The 13,880-nt window shown below is 45.0% G+C and overlaps 1 protein-coding gene across 2 annotated transcripts in view; it reads left to right on the plus strand.

Moving 5' to 3' along the window:
* The window catches only part of Tmod1 (tropomodulin 1), a 52,461-nt gene that overhangs the window by 13,958 nt on the left and 24,623 nt on the right, over positions 1–13,880 (plus strand). The window contains exons 2-3 of one of the 2 annotated variants that reach the window (XM_042695909.1): positions 1,768–1,924; positions 6,737–6,856. In XM_042695909.1, the coding sequence (XP_042551843.1) occupies positions 1,768–1,924; positions 6,737–6,856 (277 nt within the window). The remainder of the gene's footprint in view (positions 1–1,767; positions 1,925–6,736; positions 6,857–13,880) is intronic. The other variant, XM_042695918.1, reaches the window with a different exon arrangement.

Genomic DNA, 13,880 nt, shown 5'->3' on the forward strand with positions numbered 1-13,880 from the left:
TGTCAGCACTGGGCCGAGCACTCTCCTTGTGCCATTACATTTAAAGTTCCTAAGAGAGAGCTGCTGTCAGTGTTCACCTTTCCTACAGTGCAGTTAGGGGACTTGCCCAAGGTCACAGTGGTTACCAGGTGGGGCAAAGCTTGCCATGAGCTCAGTTGTGAAGTGCAGGCAGGCCACAGAGCTGCTGGCTTAGCCATGGACAGCCGCAGACAGGTCCTACAGGGCAGCGAAGGGTGTCCTCACTCACTTGCTCTCAGGAAGCATCCTGAGTAGACACACACAGCTTGGCCGCAGGAAATACCATCTACACGGACCTGCCTGCTGAGGCGTGGCTCATCTAGGAGCACCACCTGTCCTGCCTGCCATGATGAACCATAGCTGAAAACCAGTGCTTAAGAAAAACTGGGGCATGTGCAGCCTCACCCACCCCCAAGTCAGCAAAGGCTCTCATAAAATGCCCTAGCATCTCTGGCCTAAATCAATTCGCATGTACCCCAACCCCACCCTCGGACCCCTTTACCCCCCCCCACCCCTGGGCCTTTGCACTCTGTGCGTGTGCACACACACACACACACACACACACACATACATACACACTTGCACTCATACTTACTGAGAGAGTACTGTAGTTGGACAACGGGACAGCATATCTAAGGAGCTCAGTAAAGGAACCATGTGAGAGTTCGGAGGCAAGCATTTGGTAGGCACAGAGATTCCAGATGGAATGACTCTCCAGCCTAGCCAATTCTGGGGTTCAGCAGGAGGCTGCACACCTGCCTCCAGATGTAAGGAGAGTGAGGGTGGGGGGAAGCACACGCATTAGAAATAAAGCTTGCCTGCTCCAAATCCAAGAGAAGACCCTGAGTTTGTTCCTGATGTGCCCCTGAAACTCCAGAGCAAGTCTTCCCCTCACTTCGTCTTGAAAAGAGGCTACGTGCACCAGGTTATAGCATGCTTCCAGCACTTCCTTTGACTCTTGAAGGAGCCTGGGGGCTGAATTAAAGCGAGATTCACATCCACCCTAATTAGGAATCTGCTTTGGTAGCGAGCCCACACCTAAGAGCCTGCCCATGTTTGAAGAAGAGAGTGCAGCAATTGGTCAGTGCTATCTTTCTTAAGAGACCCATCTCCAGGGGCGACGTTCAAAATATTTAACAGCCAGCATATCAGGACTATACACCCGCCAGAGCCTACAAGGCCCAGTAGGGTATCCCTCTCCAGCCTTGCCCATCTTGTGGCTCTGCCCAGCCTTTCTCCTACTTATTCGGGGTCCCACCTCTTTATGCCTGATTCTACATTCGAAGGCCCTGCTTCAACACCCCCCCCCCCCACCTTCCGCTTCTCCCTCCAGCTACTAGATACACCACTGCTCTAAATGTCTCTGTACATCCAACTCCAACTTAATCCTACTTACCACTCGACAGGTGCCCTGAGCACTCTGTGCTCAGCCTGTGTGAGATCCCCTGTCTCCTGACCCCTGGCCTTTATAAAGGTTACAGGCAGGGACACCAGAGGATTAAGAAATTCTTAGCTCCAGCCTGTCTTGGCTGGCTTCTGCCTCCCGGGTGGCCACGGGAAGTCTCTATCTCTCTTGGGCTATCTCATTCTTCGCATGTAAAGGAGGAACTTGGGTGGATTTTGCTAGCCCTGAGGTCCCTGCTGGTCTATGATGAGTTCTGGGGAGTTGCAAGTCTGCAGCAGTTGACCGCTCTCTCTTTCTCTCTTTCTCTCTTCTCTCTCTGCTGCTGCCCATCACCTCCACCATAGAATGCTCTGCTGCCTGCGGGCCTGAGGCAGAAGGACCAGACCACCAAGGCGCCCACGGGCCCCTTTAAGAGAGAGGAGCTCTTGGATCACTTGGAAAAACAAGCCAAGGAATTTAAGGACCGAGAAGACTTGGTCCCCTACACGGGGGAGAAACGAGGTACTGAACAAGACACTCTTATGAACATGTCAGTCACAGACATTGCTGAGGGCACCTTTGTGCTGGGCCTGGGGTTGGGCCGGATGTGCATCAGCTAGATGTCACAACAATCCCAACCCTGAAAGCATCAATGCACGGCATGGATTTAGTCCATGTTGGGTGGACTGGGAAAGAGATTCACCTAGACCAACAAAACTTCTCAATTTCCCTTTGGTAGGGTATCTTAGTTTTCATCCAAACCTCAACCCTTTTGAGAATGAAAGAACATCAGGCCCTCAGAGGCTCCAACAAAGCCATCCTGTACAAACAAGTAACAAGAGATGTCACCCAACTCCTTCTACTCTGATTCTTTCTGCTCTTTTCTCCAAAGTTCTCTCATTCTGGCAACTACATTGTCCCTTCCTTTGCCTGTCTCTCTAAGACTGTTCCAGCATAAAACAGGCCCTCTAGAGCTCCCCCCAGGGAAACTCTCCAAATATCTCCCTTCCAGGCCTTCCTCTCTCCTCCAAACTATCCTGTCCTTATTCATGGCACCAGTCATTGTCATGACTGAGTTCCTTTTTAGCCATTTTATTTTCCTTGTATGTTCCCTCTTTCCCAGATCTCTGGAATCTGATATTAGCATAGAGGTCACGAGACATTTTTCCCCACAATGATTTTGTGATGTGTTTTGCTTGGAGAGATCATGGATATTTGCTGCTGTAAACAGTTTAAACGACAGAGTAATTTTTTCTATGGGAAAATAAGTACCAATTCCATTTTAGTGAAGATCTTTCCTTAGTGAAGGCATTTCTCTATATTCTTCGTATGCCCTCTGGCCCTATTCCACTAAACTCCTGGTCCAAGTTACATCTTTCACCTGTGCTATTGCACAGCCCGGTCACCACCTCTCCTTACTTCATCCTCCCTTCTTTACAGACTAGTCTCTATTAACAGCCAAAGTGAGCAAGGAGTTTTCAGTTGAAGTAAACCTGACATATAAAATGAAATTACTTCAATGGTGTGGCTGTGCAGCCACCGCCTCTATCTAGATCCAAAATGCTTTCCTCACTCCAAAATAAAATTAGGGACCTCCACTCATCATCTGGTCCTCACATATATTTTTGGATTTACTTCTAGATATTTTCTTTTTCTTTTTTTCTTTTTTTTTTTTTGGGGGGGGGGGGTTCCGGTCGTGGGGCCTGAACTCTGGGCCTGGGCGCTTTCCCTCAGCTCTTCAGCTCAAGGCTAGCGCTCTACCACTTGAGCCACAGCAGCTCTTCTGGCTTTTTTCTTTTTGCTTATGTGGTGCTGAGGAATCAAACCCAGGGTCTCATACATGCAAGGCAAGCGCTCTACCACTGAGCCACATTCCCAGCCCACTTCTAGATATTTTCTATAAGTGAAATCACCCAATATGAGTTTGTATGTCTGGTTTCTTTTGCTTAGTATTTTTTCCAGACTCAAACATTATAGGTGTCAGTATTTTGCTTCTTTTTATGACTGAACAAAATTTTTGTTTATCCATTCATGCACTGATAGATAGTTCTTTCTTTTCTTTTCTTTTTTTTGGTTGGTCTTGGGGATTGAACTCAGCTTGAGTTCAGCTCTTCAGCTGAAGGCTAGTGCTCTGCAGCTTGAGCCACAGCGGTTTTATGTGGTTTATTGGAGATAAGAGTTTCACAGACTTTCCTGCCTGGGCTGGCTTTGAACCATGATCCTCAGATTTCAGTCTCCTGAGTAGCTAGGATTACAGGCATGAGCCACGGGACCTGACTAGGTAGTTATTTCTATCATTTGCCTTCTGTGATTCAACACTCTTCTGCAAGTGTTTGTTGGAATACCTGTTTTCAATTCCTTGGGGGTATGTATCTTAAGAGTAGAACTGATGAATCATGTAGTAATTCCATGTGTAATTCTGAGGAAACTCCCAAAATTATCTTCCGGAGTGACTACCATTTTTCATCCTCAAAAGGAATATATAAAGGCTTCAATTTTCCTAATTTTTACCAATGCCTATTTTCCACTTTAAATTTTTAATTAACATGTTAATTGTACAAAAGAATTTTGTGGTGAAATTTCCATACATGCATATAATGTTCTCTGTTCAAATTCATATCCTCTATTACTCTTCCCTATCTCTCTCATCCATTTTTAAACAGTTGTAAGGGGTTTCATTACATTGTTTTCATATAGGTATAGGAAGTATTTTGATCATGCTCATTTCACACTCCTAGTTTTTGCATATCCCTGGTGGCCAGTGATGTTAGGTATCTTGTCATGGGTTTGTTAGTTATGTATAAGTCCTCTTTGGAGAAATGCTCATCACAGTCCTTTGCCCATTTTAAAGTAGAGTCATTTGTCTTTTATTGTTGAATTATAAAATTATTTTTTCGTATCCTGGAAATCGGACCATTATCAGATATGGTTTGTGAATATTTTATTCCTTTCTGTCTGTTCATTTTCTTTCCGTTGTCTTCTCACTATCTTGAAGCACAGAATTTTTCCATTTCAATTCCAATTGATCTAATTTTTTCTTTTTTGTTAATTGTGCCTTTGTGGGTATTCAAGGCTTCATTGCCAATTATAAGGTCATAATGACTAATGTCTGTGTTTTCTTCTAAACATAGTATAATTTTAGTTCTTATATTTAGGTTATTGATCTGTGTTAAGTTCATTTTTGTATGTGGTGTGAGGTGGGGATCCAGCTCCATTCTTTGACATGTAGATATCCAGTTGTATCAGCACTACTGGTTAAAGAGACAGTCATTTCCCATTGAATGGACTTGACACAGCTGTTGAAAATCTATTTGTCACAGATGGTTAGTTTTGCTTCTGAAGTCCAAATCCTACTCCATTGCCTTTGTGTCTATCCTCATGTCAGTACCACATTGGTTAGCTTGTGGTTAAGTTTCCAACATCAGTAAGTCAGTCTTCTATAATTTGTCTAAGATTGTTTTGCTTTTTTTGTGGTTCCTTACTATTCTTTACAAATTTGACAACTGTCTTTTTATCTTTTGAAAAAAATTGCATTTAATCTATACATTGATTTGGATGTTATTGCTATCTTAATAATATTGTATTCCAACCCATAAATTCAGGAATTTCCCTTATTTAATTGTTTTTTAAGAATAAAATGTTTATTTTCTTCTAACAACATACTGTAGTTTGCAGTGTATAATTCTTTTAAATTCATTCCCTTGTATTTTGCTCTTTGGATGATATTGTACATATAATTTCTTTCCTGATTTCTTTTGCAAATTTATTCACTGCTGGTGTACAGAAACACCATTTATTTTTGTACATTGATCTTATACTTGGAAACATCACAGAATTTAATAGTAGAAATTTAGTTTTCTCCATATTAAGACCATGTCATCTACAAAGAGAAATAAGTTTACTTATTTTTTCAGTTTGAATTCCATTTTTTTCTTTCTGTGGTTTATTTTTATAGTCTCTAGTGTACTCTGACTAGGACTTTGAGTACAATCTTGAATAGCAGCAAAATAAAAGTATATATCCATGCCTGTTCCTATGCATAGGTACTCATTTCCAATTTCTCTCAGGTCCCACACCAACAGGCCATCATCTCAGTGATGCTGTCCCTGACCACCTCTATCCTGCCATTTCCTATGCCCTTGACTGGCTTTGTCTTCTTTCACAATGCTCATTGCATCTGGAATCTCACCTGTTTCTTATTATCTGTTTCAGTACTCTAAATTGTAAGCTCTTAAGCTCTTAAAGGTCTTATTTATTGTTTAGCCCTAGAAAAGTGCCTGGCATGTAAAAAGCACTTAGTAAATTTCTTTCATGAATAAATACGTATCTCACACACCTATACTCAGGCCACACACATACACATACCACACCTATACTCATAACCCACATACCATACCCACATATATGCATGTACATACACACCCCACACCACATATACACATGCATACAGTCTATTCTCTGTTACTATAAATGAATAGGAAAAAACAGATCACTTGTAAAGAAAAAAATTTATTTCTACAGTTCTATAGTCTGGGAAGTCTAATTGCTGAAGAGAGCGTCCATGCTGTGTGATACTGTGGTGCAGTAGAGGACCTCACCGGGCAAGACAAAGCAGTCTGCTAGTGTGGGTCTCTTCCTCTGCAGTCAGACACTAGTGCTTTCATGAGGCTCCCCACCTTGGGCCTTCATCTAATCTTAATCACCTCCCTCAGGCCCCATACATCCATTTGCATATGACTTTGGGACTAGGTTTCCATCATGGAGACTCTAGGGGATATATACAAATTATAACATGGAATTTCTCACAAATAGAATTGAGTTGCTCACTCTGACTTACACTGTCACCAACCTCAAGTGGACACTCGGCAGCCATCCACAGGCCCCACTCCCTTCCTCATTGGGTTATGAGCTTGTCACTTAAAAAAAATAAGGTCCCATAAGGCTAGGATACATTTTTGCTCCCTATTTGCCTTTTAATAATCTTATCTGAGTGTGTGTTTTTTATATTTTTAGAAGTTTACAAGTTTCTCCCTCACATGAGAACCCATGGTCAGAGGTCTCTCAGCCCCTGGCATGCTATTATATTTCCTCTTGTAGTTTTTCCCACAGAGAGGTTGTTTAGAGGCATGACCAGTTCTCTTGCTAGAATAGTATACTTTGACCAAGTTGTAGAGCCATTCTCCTCAACTGTGTGGGTGTTGTTGGGACCCCCCAACTCCAATTCCCTGGGGAAGGTGGTCATCAGACAAGAAACCTTCAAGGCCTCACAGGACTCTCCCATGATTTACCCGGACCATAGCTGCACACCTTGACGGGCACCCCATGTGTTTGCAGGCAAGATCTGGGTCCCCAAGCAGAAGCCAATGGATCCTGTGCTGGAAAGTGTGACTCTGGAGCCGGAGCTGGAGGAAGCCTTAGCCAACGCTTCTGATGCAGAACTCTGTGATATCGCAGGTAAGATCATTCTAGGAGTTTCTGCCTTTCTCAAGAGGGTTCTACCCCCATCTGCAAGGAAGTTTGCATTTCATTACACCAATGCCTTCTAACAAGGAGACCAAAAGTGTCTCCATGTTATTCATTATCAAAACCAAGCCCATCACACTACCTATCTTTCTGATGTTGCCATGAGACCCCTCCCTATTGATGAGCCAGTGTGGACCCTTTCCCCAACATTTGCATCAGGTCCTGCCCAAGCCACCTGGTTTGGGAGGCTCACAAATGGCTTGGAAAAGAGACACTTGATTTTGAAACTTTGAGCAGGCTTTGAGGGCTCTGCTATCCAAAACCCTCGGCCATCTGTGCCCTTCTCTCCCTACTGGTGTCTAGTCATACTCCAGGCCCCTGCCTCCACCCACTGAGGGCCAACACCGATCCCTGGTGTTGTGCTTCCAGCTCAGTGAGTGGGTGGAGTTGGGGGCTGCTAACCATCACCCTGGTTGGTAGCAGGAGCCTGGTGAAGTAGGGAAGATGCCAAAAGCCAATGGTAGGAGAGAAGAAAGGAGGGACCCACTGAGATTGAGGTCCAGGGAGAAGCGGAGACACTTGACCCCAGTGACTAGGTGGATATTGGTGCTTTTAATGACAGAGGAAATGCTTAAGGCCACCCAGGGGGCCACCCAGGTGTTTGTATATGATGATCTGCTCTTCAAGGGGTACCTGTTCAAGATGGTGAGCTGAGTACAGTTAGTGTGCTTTCTACTACATAGCAGAACATGGGTCAGGTAGGGCCTGAGCTCTAGGGTCCAGGGCCTGGCCAAGGGATGAGCCTTGGGATAGGGAGTCGGGGGGAGTGTCATGGAAATGAGACAAACCTACTATGGGCAGTCAACCACAATCTGAGAAGCAGAAGCAGAGTCGAGATAGGTAGAGCTATTTAAAGAGCCAAGGAGACACAAGAGTAGTCAGGAGACTCTGATACACTTAGACCAGAGGCCAGAGGGGCTGCAGCTGCTCTATGTTATCCTGTTTGCTGGCCTCTTGGATTCTTGGGGGTGCTGTATATGACTCGATTATACTGTCTTCTGGCCTTTAAGCCTCTCAGGGTTGTGCACGACTCCTCATGATGTTCAGATGGGGCAGGGGTTGGGGACACTGCTCCCTTGCATTTGGGCCATGAGGGAGGGCAGTGACTTCAACTCCATACTTGAGTCCACACAGCCCTTCCCTCAAGAGGCAAATACTATGAGGAAGGACAAGGACATAGCAGAAGGCTGGGTGGCCAGGAGAACGTGCTTCTCACTTTGTAGCACAGAAGGGCAAGTACGGCACCCTAACAGGATCAGAACACAGCAGAACTGAACACGACACAACCTGGGTTGCTTGGTAGTGTATGATGATCTGTTTGGTTTGGTAGTACTAGGGTTTGAATTCAAAGCTTCATGCTTGCTAGGCTGGTGCTCTACCATTTGAGCCCTACCTCCAGACTTGCATTTTACTGGTTCATTACTGAAGATGGAGTCTAGTGAACTTTTCTGCCCAGGCTGGCCTTGAGATATAATCCTCCAGATCTCACCCTCCTAAGTATCTAGGATTACAGTATGTGAGACCCTGGTACCCAGTTAGAGATGAATTTTGACAGGAGCCACCTGAGTCCTCTCAGATCCTACAGTACACCCCCACCTTCTGGTGAGGGTCCCCATGACTTCCGGTTAGTCGGTGCTATCATCAGGAGGCCTGATGCCTTGTCCTCTCTCCATGTTTACTCCCCTGAGGGGAGCTGTTTTTATCCTGGCCTTGCTCCCTCTGATCCTCTGCCTGACGTCACTCTCCTCATTAGCCTGCTGGCTTGGGGGAATTATCAAATGACTGCTGTCAGAACGGCCAGCTCCTGCTGTGTCCTGAGCCAAAACAGAACTGTCACGCTGTGCCGAGTTTCTGTGTGCTGCTTTCTCGAAACTATTTCTCTTTGTTTTTGTTGGCGGGCTAATTGTTATGATTTGTCCACAATTCCATACCCTTTTGATGTCCTAGAAGGAGCAGGAGGCTGTGGGTCCATACCAGTATTGACTGGCTGTCCCTGATTTCCTTTGGAAGGTGACAATGCCTCTGGGGAAGGAGGGAAGGGAAGTTTGCTGAGCAATGCCTGTGATCCAGGTACTGTGTGAGCTGTTTTCAGGACCATGTTGCATTTATCCACTCTTAGCAATCCTATAAACACGTTCTACTATTGCCCCCATCTTATGCCAAGAGAACTGCTGTTCCCAGTGTTGGGTCAGATATCGAGGGTCCCAGAGGATGACAGGTATTGTGGCTACAGGTGACAGAAAGCAGAACAGGGTGACTGAAGGAAAGTTTCTCTGAACCAGTGGCTGAAGGCACTGGGGATTTTTAGAACCACCACAGTGGCAGTCCAGGCTCAGAATCTTCCTCAAGGATAAGGTGGGTGGAGCAGTATTATGCATGACTCATCAGAAGAAGAAAAGAGGGAGAGAAAGCCAAGGGTCTGTAGGTCACTGTTGGCTCATGTGCTCCACTTACAGGGAAGGCATCACCACCAAGATCGAAAGTATCTCACAGGGTGCCGAGCAGAGCTCACTGGACCCTGACAGTGTCATGTGGCCTTGGATTGTAGCTCAGAGGCCATTGGGAATCATCTATACACACTTGGGATTCTCAGGGCCTCCTGTGCACAATCAGAATGCAGTCTTGACAGCCCTTGAGGACACTTCCAGAGGGATAGGATAAGGAAGGGAGTAGGATAAGAGACTCATCTTCCAGATAGGGGACCTGCTGGCCACCCTCTCCCAGTTGTTGGCTAGCCCTAGCTTCTGTGGCAGCCCTGGCTTCTAGGCAGGCCCAGCCTAGTCCTGTGTGGTCTCATCAGGCACCTGTTCTCTTCCTATTCTGTCTGGTGTGGCCTATCCAGGGACAGTTCCATGGTACCCAAAATGGCACCCGAGACCTGAGTTGGAGCCAGTTTCTCCACCTGGCCTTGGGATGCAGGAACACACCTTGCGGCCATCTGCTCAGGGCTGGCCCAAGCTACTGGCAGCTGGTAAAGCTGGGGATGTGTGCAGTTATCACTCTGAGTCCGAGTGGAATTACAAACGGAGTGCTCCCTGCCAAGGCAGAGAGGAGGCAGAACTCAATGTTCTTTTTCAGGGTTCAAAAATAGTTCTTTTTTTGAGTTTTGAGGAAGATCTAGACTTTTTAAAAAGGAGAGAGAGAAAAAGAAAGAAATCAAGTTTTCCAGTGCTAAATTCAGCCTTGCCAATATCTACAAAGAAGGAAATAACAGGCTGTGTCAGGAAAGTTTTCTTCCTCTGCTCACTCCTGGCAGCATAGGGAGCACAAAACCAAGCGAGGAAGAAGTCACCATTTGGTTTTTTTTTTGTTTGTTTTTTGTTTTTATTGTTAATAAGTTTTTTTATTGTGAAAATACCGTACAGAGGGGTTACAATTACATGAGCAAAGTTATGAGTACATTTCTTATCAAGCATTGTTGCCTCCTCCTTTGTTTCCCCTTACCATCCCTGCCCCCTTCCTCCCCCGCTCCCCGCCAAAGTTGTAAAGTTCATTTTTCAACATAACATCTTGTACATCTCATTTTTGCAATGGGTCCACCTGTATCCCTATTTAAACAATTTGTTTTTTCCCTTCCCCTCCCCAAATTATACCAACATCAAATACAGTGAAAATAGGGGTTATACAGTGGGGGAGGGACATACAAAGCAAAAAAGAAATCATCTTATAAATATGTTAGAAACAGTAGCAAGAAAGAAAAACCATTTGAGTCCTTATCTTGGGGTTCATTTCACTTAACATCAACTTATCTGACCATCAGACAAGAAGTCACCATTTGTACGTAGAGCACTGGAAGGTAAGGCTAGCTTCAGGGTCTTGAGCTCTTGCTCAGCTTTTTGGCTCTCACAGCTGGTGCTCTACCACTTGAACCACACCTCTATTCCAGTATTTTTCAAGTTGATTGGAGACAATTGTCTCATAGAATTTTCTGCCCAGGCTGGCTTTGCTTCTTGATCCTCCTGAGCTCAGCCTCCTGAATACCTATGATTACAGGTGTGCTTCTTCCTCTTCTCCATTCCTCCTTTTGGGAACCCTGATTTCCTTTGAGCTGTCAAATGGTCCTATTCCTTCTATTGACTGCTATTGACGTAATTTACCTCCTAGAATATATGTTAGCAGTCTGCAGAATTTTCAGATTGATGAGATGTTTTAGAACCCTAGAACAGCTAGTGACCTAGTGGTTAGAATATTAACTTAGAGAATCCTTGCTAAGAAGTTTTGGCAAAAAAAAAAAAAATCCTGGAAAATGGGAGATTGTCAGTGCTAGCCCTGGATGCTCATTGTAAAACATAGCCAGGATGGAAACGGGAAGAGTGCTAGTGACTGTGAAGTCCCATGGGAAGAGCAATGTCTGGCATTTAAATTCACTCCATTTTACAGCTGGGTAAACTAAAGTCCCCCACAGGGGATTGACTTGTGTAGGGCCATCCAGAAAAGTAGTACCAAGGCTCAAACTGAAACCCGGGGCTCCTTGCTCCAGGTCCTTTTGTAGCTTTGCTGCCTCTGCACCCCTCGCTAGCCCATCACAGGGCCCTGTCATCTAAGCAGCAAATGCATTTTCCATTTTCCACCTCCCTATATGCTAAGGGAGACCAGACAGCCAATAGCAGGTTATATTTTTCATATCCCAACAATCTTCCCAAACTCTGTTCCATACCTGTGCCCAGCATCAGCCCAGAGCTGCCGGAAGCTGCAGTGGTGGGGAGCTTAATGTGACTCACTTGCTCTGCCCCAGCCTCCACTCCTTCTGCCCACACAGACACAGCCTAAATTAAAACCCGGAGAGCTGAAAAAGCTGCAGATGCCTCTCTCCCTACCAGTCCTCCTGAGTGATGACCAGGCAAGTCTAATTTTAGCTGAGAAGACTTGGGGTGTGAGGAACAGACGGGGCTGTGAGATCACCTCATAGTTCTCAGCTCCCACAAAGCATGACAATCACCTAAGGAACAGAGAGCGTAAAGGCACGCACTTGTAATCCCAGCACTCAGGAGGCTAAAGCAGAAGGATTGCGAGTTCAAGACCAGCCTGGGACAGAGCAGGCCCTGTCTCAAACTTCATTTAAGGAAAGTTAAAAAAAAAAACATATCTCCAGAGAGTTGCATGTTGGATCATGATTGAGAACCACTGGGTCTCAAATTTCCTCTGGTTGGATTGAGAAGGCCTAGGGGGAGGGAACTTGCCCAAGGTCAGTCACACTGGGGGACATGCAGAACTGGAACGTGGGTCTTCTGACCCTTCATTAAGAATTCTCATGTTGGCTCTCTAACTGGAAACTATCTAATGAAATGACTGAGGATTTAAAAATAACAAAACACCACCAACTATTGAGAAAACACCTATCATATTGGGGGGCAGGGAATATTAATGTTCTTCTCTGACCTCTGGAAGCCCAAAGTCCAACAGAGGAAGTACGCATGTATTGATGCCAGGAGTACTCTGTGAAATAAGGATACCAGGCTGATGGAAGAACTAGAGACAGAGAGGCATCATGGAGGCTCCCTGGAGGAAAAGGATTATCCCAAGTCTTGAAGGAGGGAAGAGTGGGTATACGTAATGCAGGATGTCTAGTTGAATCTGAATTTTAGGTAAACAGTGACAAATATTTTAAGTATATTCCGAAAATGGGTGGGCATGGTTATTCATTGTCTCTCTGAAATTCTGGTTTTATTGGGTGTAGAGAATCACCAGCAGAAGGCTCAAGATAGACAAAAGAAGCGCAAGAATGGTTTGTGTCACTAAAGCTGAAGGATGTGAGTGAACAGCAAGGCTGTTGAGGCAGGACCAGCTCAGGAGAGCCAAGGAGCCAGACTCTGGAGTTTGGACTTAGTCTTCAGAAATCATCACACTCCCTCTAGACAGCCACAGAAGCCTTCCAGTTCCTGAACCCACATTTACCTCTCCCTGCATAGTGAGTTCTTCATACATTGTCAGAACTGGGGTCAGCCCATCTCAGTCCCTGATCAAGCCTTCAGTGACTTCCCACCCAGGTTCTTCCCAGGAAAAGATGTCTAAACTCCTCATCTCACTCAAAAGACCCTGCCTTGCCTGTGTGAATCTGGGTGTCACAGGGATTAAAGATATAGTGATAGGCAATGGTTCTCAACCTTGTCTGCTATCGAAATAGTCAAAGGAGCTTTTCAAAATTCAGGTGCCTGCTGGGCTCTGATGGCTCATGCCTGTAATCCTAGCTACTCGGGAGGCTGAGATCTGAGGATCATGATTCAAAGCCAGCCTGGGCACAAAAGTCCATAAGACTCTGGTCTCCAGTTAAGCACCAGAAAACTGGAAGTGGCACTGTGGCTCAAGTGGTAGAGTGCTAACCTTGAGCTGAAGAGCTCAGGGACAGCGCCCAGGCCCAGAATTCAAGCCCCACAACCACCCAAAAAACAAAAACAAAAACAAAATGCAGTTGCCTCTGGTCTACCTGATATGTGGATGTTAAATACAAATTGCAAGGAGATATGACAAAGTAATCAGGACTAGAAAAACAAAGGACCTCCACTCATCTTGTTGTAAATGACCCCATGCTGTAGACCACATATATGGTATAGATATGCACATCTGAGGAAAAGTAGGAGGAAGATACAGAATCAGAGGGAAACAGGGGAAAACATACAACAGAGGGGCCCATCAGCTGCACTGGACATGGATGAAAATGAACTAAGCAACTCAAGGGCAGCGATGGGAGGGAGGGAATGAGAGGGATAGAGGGAACAGCTAATACTAAGCAAAAGGAAAGAAATGTATGTATCACCCAATGTGGAAGAAATAGCTGTATTGTCAAAGCTTATAGAATTCACAAACTTTATAGACCACGATAATGATAATTTGCCTCATGAAGGTTAAAATGTGTTTGTGACTTTAAGTATCACTATCTCAGAATACTATGAAATTTGTGAAATTTATGTAATCACTTAATCACAGCAAAAAAGTTTTTTTTAAAAAAAAAAATGCA

The sequence above is a fragment of the Dipodomys spectabilis genome, unplaced genomic scaffold (assembly GCF_019054845.1).
Source record: "Dipodomys spectabilis isolate Male_0828 unplaced genomic scaffold, ASM1905484v1 ptg000006l, whole genome shotgun sequence".
NCBI classification, from domain to species: Eukaryota; Metazoa; Chordata; class Mammalia; order Rodentia; family Heteromyidae; genus Dipodomys; species Dipodomys spectabilis.